We start from the raw sequence: 17,759 nt of genomic DNA, 5'->3' as shown, positions 1-17,759 counted from the left end.
GTTGGTTCCACAATCTGGCTATTGTGAATTGAGAAGCTATGAATATTGATGTGGCTGCATCACTGTAGTATGCTGAAAGAAAAGTCTGGAACCAGATGGATTCTCAGCTGAGTTCTACAAAACCTTTAAAGAAGAGCCCATTCTAATACTCCTTAAAGTATTCCAGGAAATAGAAGAGGAGGGAACCCTTCCAAACTCATTCTATGAAGCCAATATCACCCTGATACCTAAACCAGATAGAGACACATTGAGGAAAGAAAATTTCAGACCAATATCCCTAATGAACATAGATGCAAAAATTCTCAACAAAATTTTAGCAAATCACATACAAAAACATATTTAAAAGATAGTGCACCACGATCAAGTGGGTTTTTTCCCAGGGATAAAGGTTGGTTCAACATCTGGAAATCAATAAATGTAATTCACCGTATCAACAGACTTAAAGTCAAGAATCACATGGTTAGTTTGATAGATGCAGAAAAAGCATTTGATAAAATACAGCATCCCTTCATGCTCAAAACACTAGAAAAAATAGGGGTAGTAGGAACATTCCTCAACATTGTAAAGGCCATCTATGCTAAGCCCATGGCCAATATCATTCTAAATGGTGAAAAACTGAAAGCATTCCCCCTAAAAACTGGAACAAGGCAGGAATGCCCCCTTTCACCACTTCTATTCAACATTGTCCTTGAAATGCTATTCATTCTTGAAGATTGTTCTCATCAGGGATTAGGGAGTGCAGGTGAGAAAATCCTTTTCCATCTATCATATCATGCCCAGCAGATGGGATACACAGAAACTGCATCAGAAAACTTGGTCCTGCAAGCTGCCGGTGATGAGAAGTTGGTTGACATCTTACTCCCTCTATCCATGCATAGACTCAGGAGCACAATTGCATTTAACCTACCCGTATCTGCTCTTAGCACCAGACTTGGTATTCTGCTACTCCAGCTAGGCACACAAGGCTGTGAAATGCTATAAGATAAACATAGCACTTCTTTCTAGGTCAATGACTTGGACCAATGAAAAGTATTTAATATAATGCACAAAGTATTTATAATATGCACAAATATGGTGCTCCACACAAAATCTGTTTTTTGGTTTTTTTTTTTTTTTTTTTTTTTTAGATAAAACACAAAATTTAAGAAACCAGATGGTTGTGGCAAACCTTTCTGAGTTAGACCTCAGACATGTTTCTTTCAATGGTACCCATCCCCTTTGAGACCCATGACAGGCACTGGGTGGCAGCACTGGAGGAGCCTTCTGCAATTATTAGCCAGAACTATAGATTTCTGATGTAGTTTTTCAAGGATTTGGGAATTCCCAACATTTTTCCCAAAATGGTGTTGCTTAAGTATGTAACAGAAGTACCTCCAACCATCTTCCTTAACTTCATTAGAGTGTGGAGCATAGTTAGCACCCCTCAGACATGGAAGGTGTTCTAAAGCAAAACATTTTTCAAAGAGAAGAGCTGTGGTTGTGTTAGAATATCACCTTTCAAGGTGAGTAGGAGAGGAATTTCAAGAAGATGAAGCAGTAGAAAAGTTTCTTAAATGGATGGAGTCGGAGAATATCATGCTAAGTGAAATAAACCAATCCCAAAAAACCAAAGACCAAATGTTTTCTCTGATAGAGAAACTTTGGATTGGGCAAAGGGGAGTGAGGGGAGGGGAAAGGGTGTGGGGGTAGAAAAGATGATGGAATGAGATGGACATGCATTCATGTATGATTGCATGAATGGCATGACTCTACATCATGTACAAACAGAGAAATGAAAAGTTTTGCTCCATTCGTGTACAATGAATCAAACTGCATTCTGCTGTCAGGTATAACTAATTAGAACAATCTTTTTTTTAAAAAAGAAAAATACCAGAAAGGGAAAACAAAAGCAAAACCAAAAATCTTATCAAATCACTACATAAAAATAGAGCAATTAAGATAACAAAAGAAAACCCACAGAAAGTATGCACAACAAAACTAGAGGACAAGTTTCCACCTAGACAGCTTCAAACAGATGGAGAAACCCAGACTGCACCTGAAGCCCTATAGCACTGCACCTCTGCAGAAGGCAATGTGGGGTATCCCAACACCTAAGAAGAGGACTCAGAGCTCCTGCAGTATTGTTGCTTAGAATTTGGCACATCCATCTGGAAGGAGTTTGCACACTCTAGTTCACAGGTGAGTGAAAGGTCTGGAGGCCTGAGTCCCTAGATCAGTTTCATGCTGGGGAGCCACAGGCAGAGTGCACACCAGAGAGGGCAGCCCTCAGAGAAAGCAGCTAGAGACAGCAGATTCAGAAAGAGACGATGTTAGCTCTTTCTGCATTTGACCTGACAAAAGTCTGGAAAATTCCACAGAAAGAAAAGAAAAAAGAAAAAAAAAAAGAAGAAAAGAAAACTACAGACAATAAGATAACTTAGTAAAGATTAAGAGACATGAGCAGAAAAGTGGTTAGTGTAATTCATCATATTAACATCCTAAATAAGGAAAACCGTATGATTCTCTTAGTAGATACACAAAATGCACTGGACAAATCAAGCATTAATTCATGGAAGAAAGAAATCCCAAAACTCAGCAAACTAGAAATAGAGAAGAAAGCTTCCAAACTAGTACAAAGTTTATTTATAAAAAAAAAATACTTCATCTAACATGATGGTGAGACACTTTCAGATCAAGAACAAAGCAAAGATGTCTCTTCTCATCCCTTCCATTGAAAGGGGTGGAAATAACAAACAAACGAAACCAACCTTCCATTGAAAGTTACAATAAAAATCCTAGCCATTGTAACAGGCAAGAAAAAGAAATGAAAAGAATATAGACTTGAATGAAAAATAAAACCATCTCCTGGCAGATGACAGGAAGAGTCTATCAGAAATTACCAAATAATCTATAAAAATAACTGCTAGAACTGATAAGTGGTTTTAGCAAGCTGGTAGGATACAAGTGTATATAAAAACATAAATCATGTTCTTATTACACCACCACAAAACAATCAAAATTTAAAAAGCAGGACCATTTACCACAGCTCCAAAGAAATGAAACACTTAGACAAACATCTAAGAAAGCATTCAAGATCTGTATGCTGAAACTCACAAAACTGTAAGGGAATAAAGATAAAATACCTAAATAAATGTAGAGAAATACCGTGTATACCAGTTGAGAGACTGATTCAATATTGTGCAAAGTCTTTCCAATTTGATCTGTAGATCAATGCAATCCCAAACCAAAATCCCACAAGCCTTTTAAAATGGATACAAACTAATTCTAACATGTATATGGAAAACAAAGAATCTAGGACAGTCAAAAAATGTGAAAAAGGAACAGATTGGAGGATTGATACTGTACAATTTTAAGATATACTATAAGGCTGCAGAAACCAAGACTGTGGGTGTTTGGCAGCAGAATAGACACACAGATCAATAAAATAGACACATGGATCAATGGAGCAGAACAGAATCTAGAATTAAAACCACACAAATATGCTTGTGATTTTTTTTTTATTTTGCAAAGACTCAAAGACATTCAATGGAGAAAGGATGTTCTTTTCAAAAATGGTGCTGAGAAAATTGAACTTCAATGTGCAAGAAAAATAAAAGTGAGTCTCAATATATCTCAAAACTTATACAGAAAATTTCCTCTCAGGGTTCCATTAAAAATGTTTTGCAGAGGGAAAAACCTGGGAATATGCACACAGGGTCTATGAGGATGCTGACTTGAAAATCCCTTCTTTCAGAGACATCTCCACGTGCATCCTCATGCTGCTTCTGCTTTTGTTTATCATTTATGGGAAATTCTCCCCAGATGAATACTCTCTCAATCAAGCTATCCGGAAGGAATTTACAAGGTAAGAGATTTGAGGGACTTCTTATTTATAACTAAATATTCTCTAATAGCTAAATTATGGGATCAACCCAGGTGCCATCAATAGATAAATGGATTAAAAAATTGGGATACACACACACAACACACACACACACACACACACACACACAATGGAGTTCTACTCAGTCATAAAGAAGAAAGAAACTATTGGCGGAAATGGAGAATATCATGCTAAGTGAAATAAGCCAAATTCAGAAACTCAAAGGTTGGATGTGTGCTCTCATATACAGAAGCTGAAGTAAAATAAAGGAAAGGAAAGGGGAAGGGTAAGGTACTATAAAGAACCAATCAAATACAAATTAATAGGTGAGCAAAAGGAAGTCAAGTAGAAGAGGAAGGAGAATGGAAGAGGGGAGAGAGAACAGAAAGGAAAAGGGAGGGATAATGAACTGAAATCGATTCCCCCGCATGTATGAGTATGTTGGGATGAATTTAACTACTATGTATAACTATAAAGCTCTAATATAAAAATTAAAATAGTAGAATTTCACTGGGAGCAGTGACTCACTCCTGTAATCACAGTGAATGGGGAGACTGAGGCAGGAGGATCACAAGTTCCAGACCAGTCTTGGCAACTTAGCAAGGCCCTAAACAACGTAGCAAGACCCTGGCTCAAATTGTAAAATATAAAAAGGACTAGGGATGTGGCTCAGTGGTTAAATGTCCTTAAGCACTTATGCAGTTTAGTGGGCTTCGTTCCCCAGTACCCAAATAAATAAATAAATAAATATAAAAATAAATTAAAATAGTAGAGTTTCTTGTAATTCCAGCTACTTGAAAGGCTGAGGCAGATGGACCACAAGTTGGAGGCCAGCCTTAACAACTTAGTGAGACCCTGTCTCAAAATGAAAACTAAAAAGAGCTGGGATGTGACTCAGTAGTAGAGCTTCCCTGAGTTCAATCCCCAGTACTGAAAATAAAATAAATTTGTGGGAGGTAAAAATAAAAGAACTTAAAAGCACAAAGCAGAAAAGTTGCCTCCGTACCCCTAGGCAGAGGTACCCAGCCATAGCATTTGTCAAGCTATATTTCTTTTCCATGACTTAACATCTTTGAGATTGGGATACACATTGTAACCAATGTATATGTTTAAATCTAGCATTCCCTTTTTATTGAAAGTTGGTATAAAATCCATGACTGGATTTTATTTCACCTGCTAAAAACATTCTAATAGTTTATTCAAGGCTATGTGATTTTGAAATTTGAAGTTCACAGAATGAGTTGATATTCGCAATGGTTTCAGTAATAGGAAGTAAAATATTTCTCTGTGTTCCAAGATTTATGTTCTCTTTCTCCAAAAAAAGTATTTTTAAACAGATTTCTACAGCATTTCTAGGAACGTGTTGCCTTTGACTAAGTAATTGAATTTGATGCAAATGTTTTTGTTGGTTTTTTTGCAGAAGTGAATGGCTGTAAAATTCATATAATTTTATTTATTATTTAAGAACATTTAATTTTATCTTCTGCAAGAGGGAAGGTTATTGATACCCAGTCAGATAATGACTAGTAAATGTCATTCCCCTTGTTAGTTTTATGACTCACTAACACGGTAAGACCTGAAAGTTTCAGTTCATTGAGTATGGATGCCCCAGAGCTCAATTATCCAACTTTTTATTGCTGAGCATTCTATCAGTAAAGCTCAGTGATATTTTCTGCCTCCTCCTACAAAAGCAGCAGCTACTTCTGTTCTTACCTGACATTTTAGGTCTCTCACCTGGACAGGTGCACAAATTATGCCAGTAGGTGGCGCTGTGAGCAAAACAAAGTGATGATTTGCAGCCTTCTCTGGAAGTGGAAGTACAAACGGAAAAACTGCTGACTTTGGCTAGTTTATTTTTTTATCTCACATTTCATAAGTCAGCATTATTTGACATGTTTCTCCTATGAACTGTTGCCACTCGGTATTCAAGTCAGAAATATCACAGCTGAGATAATATTTGTGAGATCCTTCACGTGCACATGGGTGTGCTTATATGAACCAACCACACAGATGTTACCCCAAGGATTCTCAAAGACCTTAGGATTCCTACAAGGGTACAAAACCTCACTACCTCTGGATGGTCTGGCCACAAGGCAGGGATACATTCATGTGTCCTGGTTCATATTGAATGTTTAAAAGTGGACTCTCTCTGCCTCACCTCACCATCCCCCCGACCCCCCACGCACTTCACCCTCACCCCCATTTACCACTACCTACTCCTGAAACATCAACAACTCCTGAGGGTTTGTTGTTTGTAGTATTCCAGAAAGCAGAGCTAAGGTCCAGGAGGGAAATATATTAAATGGAACTCAGGGACTGGGCTCCTGGCTCTCTTTTGGCTACTGGATGACTCGTAGTCCTTTCTAGGCTGTAGGATCCTCATTTGTAAAGTGAAGGAGTTGGGTTCCTGGGTTTCTGTGTCTTCACAAGAAGTTATCATATTATTGGATTCTGTCATATGTTAGTGGCATTTGAAGTGCTTCTGAACTCAATAAGGTCTTTATAAAATTCCAAGTAAAATAAAACAAAAATAAAGCACCAGTAAATGAAACAAGCACTCTGCCCAAGTGCCAAGAATGGAAAATGACTGCTGATTTTATCTCTCATGTTGTTTAGCTAGCTTTGTAGGCCTGGTTTATATAATTGCTGTAATTAGTACAGACAGAGCCAGAATATTCTTGGCTCATGTAGTTCACTACCTGCACTCCAGTGTGCCAAGAGTACATGTGAGATGAATTCACTATGGTATGGGATGTTTCAGCTTGAGTCTCACTCAGGTCCTTCTTGACACAGCTTCTTTCATGTTATCCCAACAGGGACCAGGGTCAGACAGTGAGAGCATTTCCTTTAAAAGTCATACAAACTTGGTCTGGGGATGTAGCTCAGTGATAAGAGTATTTGCCTCACATGAGAGAGGACCTGGGCTCAATGCCCAGCAGTGAAAACAAAAAGTTATACAAAATTAATGTAGCCATAGCATTTTATACTACTTTACTTGATTAAAAAGGCAGAATATGGAGCATATTAGCTGATAGGTGTACAATCAGTTTATCTGTCAAATAATCTTGCTTCCAAGAACAGATGATTAACACTTCTCTGTTGAAAATTAAGGGTCATCCTGTTCCCCAATTCTTGCCCTTTCTTTCACTGCCTCCCCGTCTGGGGGAGGGGTGTGTGTGAATATTTGCAGAGCAATATGTTCCCATCTCTGGTGTCTCTCTGTTTCTTTCTTTTTTTTTTTTTTTTCTTTTTTGGCAGTGCTGGGGATTGAACCCAGGGTCTTGTGTATGTGAGGCAAGCACTCTATCAACTGAGCTATACCCGCAGCCCTCTCTGTTTCTTCATCCCATCCTATTGATGTTTTGGTAGGTCTTCAACTTGCTCTGTGTCCGACCAAGATTTCAACAAAGGGGAGAGTAGAGAATCAGTACCCAAGAGGTTGCCTTTATAGATTAGGTTTTTTTTTTTTTTTTAATTGTAAACAAATGGGATACATGTTGTTTCTCTGTACATAGAGTAAAGGCATACCATTTGTGTAATCATAAATTTACATAGATTAGGTTTTAAATAGGCAAAACCAATGAAGACCAAATACGTGAATGGATGGGAGGTCATCTGTCTGTAGGAAAAAAAGGAAATTAAGCCAGTTAGATAAATTAGCTTGCTGGAGTTGTATACCCACATGCTATGGAAAATTTGGAATACATTAATAGTATATATAAATGGTTAGCTAATACTCTGTTAACTTGTACATTAGTAAGCTTTCTTTGTCTTTGGTTTCTTTTCCTTTTATATTGTCCAATTTTGTCATGCCTACAAGGTTTTAAAACACTTTTTCTCAATTATCTGCAAAAGCTGTCCTCAATCACTGATGGAATATCTGCTCCAACATTTGCCTAAGAACATGGTCTCTGTGGTGTGCTGGCCAACAGTTCTCTCTGAAGAATAAGGGCACTATCATCTGCCTGCCAATTTCCATGGTGTAAATGTTCTCACTGTTGTCTATGTCATGCTACCAAGGTGATATCCTGGAACATGGAGTTGGAAATAGATGCGCACGATTGGTTGTCAGGCACCCCTATTTCTATAGCCTAACTTTGCACAAGTCTAATTTGTCAAAGCCTCAGCCACCATTTGAGGAACTGATTTCAGCTCATGCATTGGAGGAGTCAGATTTGGTTGCTGGAACAAGCAGAACGATTAAACTTGTGTGTACTTGAATGACTTGAGTTTATATCCTTCTCTATCTTCTTACCATTTTTCAACAAAATCACTGTCCTCAAGAAGTCTTCTGCTGTCCCCTTTTCATGGAGAAAGATCTGGATGAAACAACTACATTTCTATTTGCTGTGGGAATCTCCATGAGCACATCGTCCTTGCCCTTATTCAGTGTCCTTACATGGGAAGCCAGGTGGCAGAACTCTGCTCTCTGAGGAACATTTGTTCCCTCCCTTGCAACTTTGGCTCTATGCAGAGCTGGACTAATGCTACCAACAGCAGCCTTGGTACACGTGGTTCTTTTGCATTGTCTGGGTGAGCTGAGAATGATACATTCTGTCAGGTCGAAATTAATTTAGTGCTCCCTTAAGTCCCTCCCTTGGAGGAGAGTAGAGCAGGCATCTAATAAACACAATAAAGAAGCTCACTGGATGAGCCAGGTGCAGCTCAGTAGTACTGTGCTTGCCTAGCATGACTGAGGTTGCAGCCTCAAACCATAAAAAAGGCACTTCATCGGAAATTAGCCTTTGCTGGTGTCCTGCTATGTGCTGGGATGCTCTTCAACTGTGCCTTCTCACCCCGTACTCACAGCCATTCTGTGAGCAGGTTAAACACCATGTCCTGCCACCAGTAAGTTACTGTGCCCTGGCCTGTGCCCTGGCCTGGGTGTCTGGCACCCCCTGCACCAGCCATACTGGTCACCCACTCCTAACCTCCCAGGCATATGATTTCCTCTGCTGTCCCATCCAGCCTAGAATAGTCTCCCTCAAATGACCTTGAGGCTCCTCCCTTGTGGCCTTCAGGCCTTTGCTGACTGGTCACCTCATATAATCTTTGGCTATTTGAACAAAATCCTTCACCTTGCTCACCCTGCCACTGCCACTTTCTGTCATACCTGCTTAGATTTTCCCTCATTTATATTTATCACTTACATAGTATGTTTTACTTATGTAAATGCTCCTTCACTTATGATGGGGTTATATCCTGATCAAGCCCTCATACACTGAAAGTACCGGAAGTCAGAAGTGTACTTAATACTACCCACCTAGCCTACCCACCTCCTTGCTTAGCCTATCCTGCTTTGAACATTCTAAGAACACTTACCTTCACTTACTGTTGGCAATACCATCTAGCACAAAACTTGTAATAAAGTGTCAACTATCTCATGGAATTTATTGAAAACTATGCTTAAAGTGGACAACAGAGTGGTTGGGTGGTATGCTTTCCCACCATTGTACGCTCAAAACATTGTTGAGTTGAACCATAAAGGACTGCCTTACATCTTGCTTACTGTTCATTTCCCCACAGGAGGGCAGGGATTTGATTTTCCATTCCCTGGCGCCTACAACAGGGTCTGGAACTTAGTAGTTGCACAGGAATGTTTGTTGAGTGAATGTGTGAGTGAATGAACCAGTGCTTTGCCTGTTCTTCTCCTTTCTTTCCTGCCACAGAGAAGCAAAGGGAATTTCAGGATTTGTGCCTCATGCTATAGATGGCCTTGGTTTCATTCCTGCAGAGAACCTGAAATTAAAAATTGGCAGGGGAAAAAACACTTTTTGTTCTCAATTTTGATTGTTCTTGTGGATGCAGAAATAACTTTTTTTTGTTTTTGTTCTTCCATTAAGAAATGCCAGACACTCCCTGGGGGGCCTGAGAAGCACCCATGACTGGTGGGACTGGAGTCTGAGCACGCTCCTGGATGGGCTGCACCTGGGAGGCCCCTCTGCTGCTGGTGCTCAGGTGGCTCAGGTGGGTTTTCCTTTCCTCTTCACTGCACATCATCCAAAGCCACATGACAGTCAGCAGAACTACAGCACCATGCAGGGTCTGGAATGACCATGTGGGTATATGATCTGTGGCTCTGCTCTGTGGGTGCCTTGGCAGAGCACCCTACTACTTTCCCTGTCTGGAACTGACTGACTCCTCCCATTTCACCTTCCTGGGCTCTGCAGGATTCTCCATGTTCTGCACTTGCTGAGCTGAACCAGACATAGGGGGACTTCTGGGACTATGGGGAAGAGATGGAAGGTTCTAGTTCAGTATATGAAATAGCATGGCAAGGGGCACAAGGAGCACCTCAGAGTAGGGAGGAGCAAATGGCATCATAAGACAGGGCATCAAGGAAGCTTCCAGAAAAAGGCAAGTTCAGAAGAAAAAGTGAATGTGCTTTTTGTATAATCCTGTTCTTTGTTCATATTTTATTTTCTCCTCCCTCCCCTTTTATTCTCCTCACTTCCTCCTTTTATTTAGTTGTATTGCATATAAACAGGGATGGCAACAGTGTTAAAACTTGGGAAAAAGATAAAAGTAGATCACTCCTATGAGGTGCAAATTATGAGGTCATCTTTCTATGATGTTATTCCTTTTCCAGGATGAGGCTGGGGATGGAGTTGTGTCTTAGAATGCTGGTTGCATCCTTAGAATGTTTTTTAGAAGGAAAGATTCTGGCTTGATAGACGAGGCACAGTTAGTTACTCCAGCATCCCCATGCCTCCTTAGCACTACTCAAAGGTGATGTTTGAGATTTACAACATGTGCCTTCCTTTGAGTCTCTTTCTGTCCTTTAGCCTGGAGCCCTTGGTGGAAAATGCTACCTAATAGGCACAACGATAATTAAGCAGCAGAAAGTTTCTCCTTGCAGAGTGTGCAAGGTAAGATGCTCTCCTTCTTTTACTTCTAAAAATAAATTTAATTAGAAAAGTCTGGGAGACACTGGGGCTGGAAACTGGCAGATCTTCGAGCACTGGGGGGTGATTTGAACTTGTCAGGAGCCAGGGCTCGATAGAGTGGGGGCCTGATCTTCCTTCTCCCCTTTCCCAAATTTGCTTGGTTCAGCTTTTCCTTAGAGATCTGGTGTTCTAGCTAAAAGCAAGAATTTTAATCTAAAAGTCTAAATATTCACATATTCTTTGCTAGTTATGTCTAAGATGGACATTTTACCTGTGTCATCCCATAATGGGATCTGCAGCTGTCCAAGCCTCAGACTTCTCAGGTATTGACTTTCAGTGGATAGAGCCTTGATCCTTCTAGCTCATGCTAGAACCCAGACACCATGAGACAGGCTGAAAAATGGTCCTGAGGGGAGCAGAGCACCTTGTTGCATTATGTGCATAGAAACCCCAGAAAGCAGGTGGACTTGGGAAGAGTGGTCAGTGACTTCTTCTAATTGGAAGCTTGTCCCACAGCCTGCGAGGCCATTCTCAGCACTCATCGAAGACTCTCTTCCTACGTGCAACCCTGCAATTGGAGGATTTGAGAACAAAAATGTGACCCTGGGTGGTGCCAGGGACTGGGGATTAAGGAAAGAGGACTGCGTGCTCAGCCTGGGCAGAACAAGGTCAGTGAGGTTCAGGGGCCTGCATTCATCTGAGCTGCTGGACAGCTCCTGGCCCAGGCACCACTGCACATGGCTCATCTGCAACAGGTGCTGCAGGCTCCAGAGGCAGGTGTAGCACTTGCAGGGCCTGCAGAGGACTTGTTGGTGCTGTGATGTGATGAAGAACTGTACTTGAGCGTGTGACAGAACTCAGCCTCGGGCCTACAGACTAAGCACGGAGGGGAAAACAGAGCAGAATACTCTTTCAAAATTGGTTGCTAGAGCTTCCAGAGGTCATGGAGCAGAGTGGACATTTGTCCTATACTGACTATGCTGATCAGGGTGTTTACATGACCTCATTTATTCTTCCCCCAAATGTGGAGTAGGACTTCCACTTCTTTGTTTCTCATCATGCCGATGAGGAGTGGAAGTTCCAGTGCACAGCAGGGGTCTCCCACACCGTGGCCAGGCCTGTGGTCAGGTGGCCTGCCCCATCCCGCGAGAACCCTTTGCCTGCCCCCACCTTCCTGGCTCCCTGAGCAGCCCTCACTCCATACCAGGAAGGGACTCTGCTGACAGCAGTAGGAAGTCTTTGCAGTTACAGAAATGTGCATTTTGAGGAATAAAAAAATTTAAACGAAAATAATTTAATTTGTACTAAATATCATTAATAAAAAGTGTTAAAAATGAAGTCCATTGCAAAAAGAGGAAAGTGAATATTCTAGAGTGCTTGGGGAGGGACATCCAGCATCTGTGTCTCACATCACATAAGTGAGGAGTGGAAGACCTCCCATGGCCTGGATTCTATCCTGCCCGCGGGCCCCATTGGCTGCTGCAGGCAAGAGAGTGGAGCACAGTGCGCTACTGGGGAGGCTTCCCTAATTGACAGAAGGGCCATCTGAAGCCCAGGTGTTGCTTGTCCTTGTGAAGGTTTACACTGGGTGTTCCCAGAATGGGGCTGTGCCTGGATTTTTCTGTGGATCTCAAAGCTTGACTCCTAACCTTCCCTCTGAACTTGTGCTGCTTTACAGGCCTGAAGCCCAGGCGGCCCTGACTGCCCTCAGGGCCAGCAGATGGATTGATCGCAGCACCAGGGCCGTGTCTGTGCATTTCACCCTCTACAACCCTCCAACCAGACTCTTAACAAGCGTGACCCTGACTGTGGAGGTCCTCCCCACCGGGGATCTTGTCCCCTCATCTCTGGTCGAGTCCTTCCGCATCTTCCATAGTGACTCTGCCCTGCGGTATTCCCTTGTGCTCCCTGAGGTGAGCTCACCTGCACTTGACCTCCTGGACCAGCATGGAAGAATGGGCCTCACTGGGCAGAGTGCCCCCACTAGGCAGGACCAACACCCTCCATGGGCCCACCGCTCTTCCACACCTTATCATGTCTCCTGCAAGCAGCAGACCTTGGGCTCAGAGTTGAGCACGAGATGAAGAAGAAAGCAATTGCTAGGTGTGGTGGTGCACGTTTTTAATCCCAATGGCTCGGGAGGCTGAGGCAGGAGGATCTTGAGTTCAAAGCCAGCCTCAGCAACTTAGCGAGGCCCTAAGCAACTCAGTGAGACCCTGTCCTAAATAAAATATAAAAAAGGGCTGGGGTTGTGGTTCAGTGGTTAAGTGACCCTGGGTTCGATCCCCAGTATAAAAAAAGAAGAAGAAGGAGAAGGAGGAGAAGAAGAAAGTAATCATTATATATGAGGCAAGCACAAATAAAGAGTCATGTGGATGCACTAAAAGTTTTTCATAGGAGCATTGCGGCCAATATCTAGATCAGTCTTAGTCCCCTAAGACTCCTAAGATGGACATCAGTTATCTATAGTCAGCTGTGGTCTGACAATATTTAATAGAAAATTCCAAAAGTAAACAAGTCACAAGTTTTAAGCAACTTTGTTATAGTATATGGCTATTATTATTTTATTTTATTATTCATTATTGATGTTAATGTGCTGAATGTAAATCAATCCTTATCAGAGATCTGAATTTATAGGAAAAAATACAGACTACGTAGGAGTTGGTACTCTTTGCAGCTTCAGACACCACTGGGGGTCTGGAAATGTATCCCCCTAAGATGAGGGAGGGACTGCCGTACAAAGACTGAGAGCCTCAGATAATAGGCATCTGTTTAACACAGTTCTCAAAGCTAGAAGTTCAAGGTCAAGGTGCCAGGAGGTCAGGCTTTGGTGAGGGCTCTCTGTCTGGCTGGTAGACAGCCACCTTCTCACTATGTTCTCCCAGGGCCCCTTCTTTGCACAAGTGATGAGAAGGGAGCGTGTGGGCTCTCCTGCCTCTCTTTGTGTGAGGACCCTAATCCTGTAGGATGAGGACCCCACCCTTGTACCTCAGTTAATCTTAGTTACTTCCTTTGAGGTCCCACCCTCACACATAGACACACAGAAGATTCTAGCTCCAAGTGAATCTGGGGAACTCCAGACTTTGGTCCCAGGCATCAGGGCTCTGGTTGAGATGGAGTGGCTCAGTAGCTTCACTGAACTATGAAAAGCACCAGAGGTCATCCCAAGCCTTTCCTCAGATACTTTGTTGGATTGGGGCCTTATTTAGCTTTTCTGCCTCAGAGAACCAAGTCCCACTGTCACTTCCATTAAGCTTACTTTGCCTGGGACATGCAACAGGAAGTCCCAAGAGATTTGGAGCATAAGGACAGCTCAGAGACACAGTCAAGGCTGATTCTGTGAGTGGAGCTCAGAGGAGTATACATCTGGATTGGGCAGCATCTGGAGCAGTACAAAAAAGTCAGTCATCAATGTGAGCAGGAGTCCTGTGCAATATTTTTTAAATAACATTTTTAGTATCAGTAGAGAAGAAAATGGTAGACACATATCAAGATTCCAGAACAGCAGGATAGGTTGTACTGATTTTTCCTTTGGCTTCAGGCTCCAGTGTGACATGACACAGCACTGCTATTTAATACCCGAAGAGAATTTAGCTCTAATTAATGTTGGTAGCTTCCTAGAGCAGGCCCACAGGGTACAGGTGCACAGCTCCAAAAAGAGGAATATATGAAGCCCCTGCTCGTGGGTTTCACTCCTATATAAATTCATGAATAATTTGGAATTTTTAATAAATTTTTTAAAGTTTTTTGATTCATTAGACACATATGGGGTACAACTTTTTATTTCTCTGGTTGTACATGCAGTAGTCATACCATTTGTGTAATCATACATGTACATAGGGTAATGGTGTCTGTCTCATTCTGTTATCTTTCCTCACCCTCTGCTCTCTCCCCACTCATTTCCCACTACACAATCCATCTTTCCTCCATTTTTCCTTTACCCTCTTCTCCTCCCCATTATGTTCATCATCCACTTATCAGAGAAAATATTCGGTCTTTTGTTTCTAGGAACTGGCTTATCTGAGACCCTGTACCAAATAGAAAAAAGTAGGTCCAAATCTTCATCATGTCAGCTTAGGACCAGACTTCCTTAACAAGACTCCCAGAGCACAAGAAATAAAAGCAGGAATCAATAAATGGATAGATTCAAACTAAAAAGCTTTTTCTCAGCAAAGGAAACAATCAACAATGCGAAGAGAGAGCCTACAGAGTGGGAGAAAATCTTTACCACAGGCACTTCAGATAGAGTACTAATCTCCAGAATTTATAAAGAACTCAAAAATCTTTACACCAAGAATACAAATAACCCAATTAATAAATAGGCTAAGGAACTGGGCAAACACTTCACAGAAGACTTACAAGCAATCAACAGATAATGAAATTTGTTTTTTTTTAGCTTTATTTTATATATTTATTTTCGTGTGGTGCTGAGGATAGAACCCAGTGCCTCACATGTGCTAAGCAAGCTTTTCACTACTGAGCTACGACCCCAGCCCCAATAATTTGGAATTTGAACTAGTGCATGATGTATGAAGGTGTGAATAAATAGGTAACTCATCACTGGTGAGAAAACTGCTGTAAAAAATTTATCAGGAACTTTTAAAGACTTTACTTGATAAAAAATATTTAATATATATGTATATGTCATATTTCATATATATGTGTATGTATATACTTGTGTGTGTGTGTGTATATATATATATATGTATATATATATATACACATTGCTGTGAGTGGTGCTGAGGAAGGACTAGAGTGACCAGCATGAAAGCTAGGAGGCCTGATTTTGGCAGTGGACACTCTCATGGTGGTTCTGATGCCTGCAGTGCCCCTTAGGCCCTGACACCTGGCACAGGTGGGTTTCTATGAGTGCTTGACAAGTGAAGAGGTACCACCTTGCCCAAGAGCATATTGCAGGACAAGTTCATTATCAAATGCTGCAGAGCGAAAATGTGACTTTCATCATGTCTATTCAAAGGTGATTGACAGGAAAGATTCTGGGCAGCCATAAGTTTATACTTTTAAAAGACAGTATCTTTGAATTTCCGCTTATCTCTCTTGTTTGTATTCCCCTCGCCAGCTGGTCTTCCTGGTACTCAATCTGATTCACCTCTGCTCTCAGCTCTGCAGAATGGTTGAGCAGGGTGTCCTCCACTATTGGCAAAAACCAAGGAGCTGGCTTGAGGTAACTTCCCTTAAGTCTTTATGAGAAAAAATGCCAATAATGTGTTTTTGTCTGAAAAGAAAAAAATAATTTTAATGGGATGTTGATTATGCCCTCGCTACTTGCAACATCAATGCAGCTTCTCCCTCTATCATGTTAATGCTAAAACAGCATTTGAAATCACGTCTATCGAATGTTCTTGCAGTCGATTTATGAACCAAGTGTCATCAGATGCCAGGCAAGCCCCTCCTCAGGAGCTGGCTGAGCCGCCCCCTTTCTCCTCAATGCTACAGCTCTCTGTGGTTGGAGTGACCCTCACCTACTACACAGCCTCCAGTCACCTCACCACTCTTGCTGGGGATGTCATTGACCAGTTCCACAAAGGATTTTTTCAGGTGTCTATGGATCTCAGTGTGATGGCATTGTGGAATCAGGTATGGTGGAGACTCTGGGCTACACAAATAGGGACTGATGCTGTCCAAAAGGCAAAGTTCACAAAAGGTCTAGATGGTGTGATGGATTCATTCCATGTTGACTGACAATGCTCTGAGCTTGAAGATAATGGTGGCCAGAACAGTGAGAGGCCTGGAAAACTTGGGACATGATTTGCAAGCTGGGGTACATGATTCTGTGTGGGGCAGAACTGAAGGGCCTGAGACTCTCTGGAATGCTAAGTTGTAAGAGGAAGCAGGTGTCCATGAAGTATGGAGGAAGGAGTCTAGCACTGACATGTGTGGGTGCGCTGTGTCTGTCTTTCTCCCTTCATCTGTGACAATCCCAGACACAGGTGCTCTTTACCAGTGACAACACCAAGGTTCAAAAGCCCAAATCTCACAACAGGGAGACATCCACCTTCCAAGTTCCTTGCACCTTCATTCCCCCAGGCTCCCACCTATAAGATGGAACCTTTTTGCCAGAAGGAGCAGGCAAACATGTGCAGGCTAGACCTCAGGAAACCCTAGGGGAGGGGTGCCACAGGGCAGGGATTCCACCACCACCTCCTGGACTTCTGCAGGTCCACTGCCTTATGCTGCAGTGGGTCTGTGGAAGCTGAACCCACACACTCTTTCCTTGTCCTATCCACAGCTAATACTTCCCTCACCCAAAGACCACCCTAGACCTCCATTTCAATCCACCTCAGGGCACTAGGGCCAACCCATAGCCTGAAGTGGCCTCTCATCATCAGGGCAGCTTGAACCCAGAACAGTCTGGCAGAGGGAGACCAGTTTGCCTCCAGCCTCAGATCCTCCCCACCCAGCTCTGCCACTTCCCCTCCACCTTCCTCTTGTTCCTCCTGTGATCTGGCCCTGACCTGGCTCTCCAGTCTGCTAAGTGGGGAGACCTGCTGGTCTTCCTCCACTGAAGCTCCAGCCCTCCCTTCCTGGCTAAGTGTTGTCCCTCTCTCCTTTCAGGGGTCATTTTGTTGCAAGCACCAAAACCCCAATGACCCAGGGGAATGAAATGTGCTCTGAAGGAGCCCACACAGGGGAATATCTGGAATTCTTCCTGAGGAAAAAGAATACAAATTGTCTTTCTTTGGCAAATGTCACTAGAACTACAGTTTCTTGAATACTGTCCTGAGCCCTCCAGGGCAAAGGAGAGAACCATGCACCCCTAAAGCTCACTGTACCCTCAGTAGTGTCTGAGCTCAGCAGAGGCTCATGGTTCCTGAGACTGGGCACAAGCTAGGTAGTCATCTGCACACCCACTTCTCTTCAAGTTATTATTACATGTTATCTTCTTCCTGAATTGCCCTCCTCTACTTTCAATCCTTCGTCCCTATGGCTCTGTGAAGTGAATTGATTGTGCATATTACCAGCCCTGCAGAGAACTCCCACTGCAGGAA

General features: G+C 42.3%; 1 protein-coding gene across 1 annotated transcript in view; it reads left to right on the top strand.

The window, feature by feature from the left end:
- The window catches only part of Pkd1l1 (polycystin 1 like 1, transient receptor potential channel interacting), a 141,763-nt gene that overhangs the window by 97,511 nt on the left and 26,493 nt on the right, over positions 1–17,759 (top strand). The window contains exons 44-50 of the mRNA XM_047562147.1: positions 3,734–3,844; positions 9,706–9,829; positions 10,648–10,731; positions 11,266–11,417; positions 12,428–12,662; positions 15,830–15,934; positions 16,207–16,347. Of these exons, the coding sequence (XP_047418103.1) occupies positions 3,734–3,844; positions 9,706–9,829; positions 10,648–10,731; positions 11,266–11,417; positions 12,428–12,662; positions 15,830–15,934; positions 16,207–16,347 (952 nt within the window). The remainder of the gene's footprint in view (positions 1–3,733; positions 3,845–9,705; positions 9,830–10,647; positions 10,732–11,265; positions 11,418–12,427; positions 12,663–15,829; positions 15,935–16,206; positions 16,348–17,759) is intronic.

Source organism: Sciurus carolinensis, chromosome 8 (assembly GCF_902686445.1).
Source record: "Sciurus carolinensis chromosome 8, mSciCar1.2, whole genome shotgun sequence".
Lineage (NCBI taxonomy): Eukaryota > Metazoa > Chordata > Mammalia > Rodentia > Sciuridae > Sciurus > Sciurus carolinensis.
This window is presented reverse-complemented; position numbering and strand designations above follow the sequence as displayed.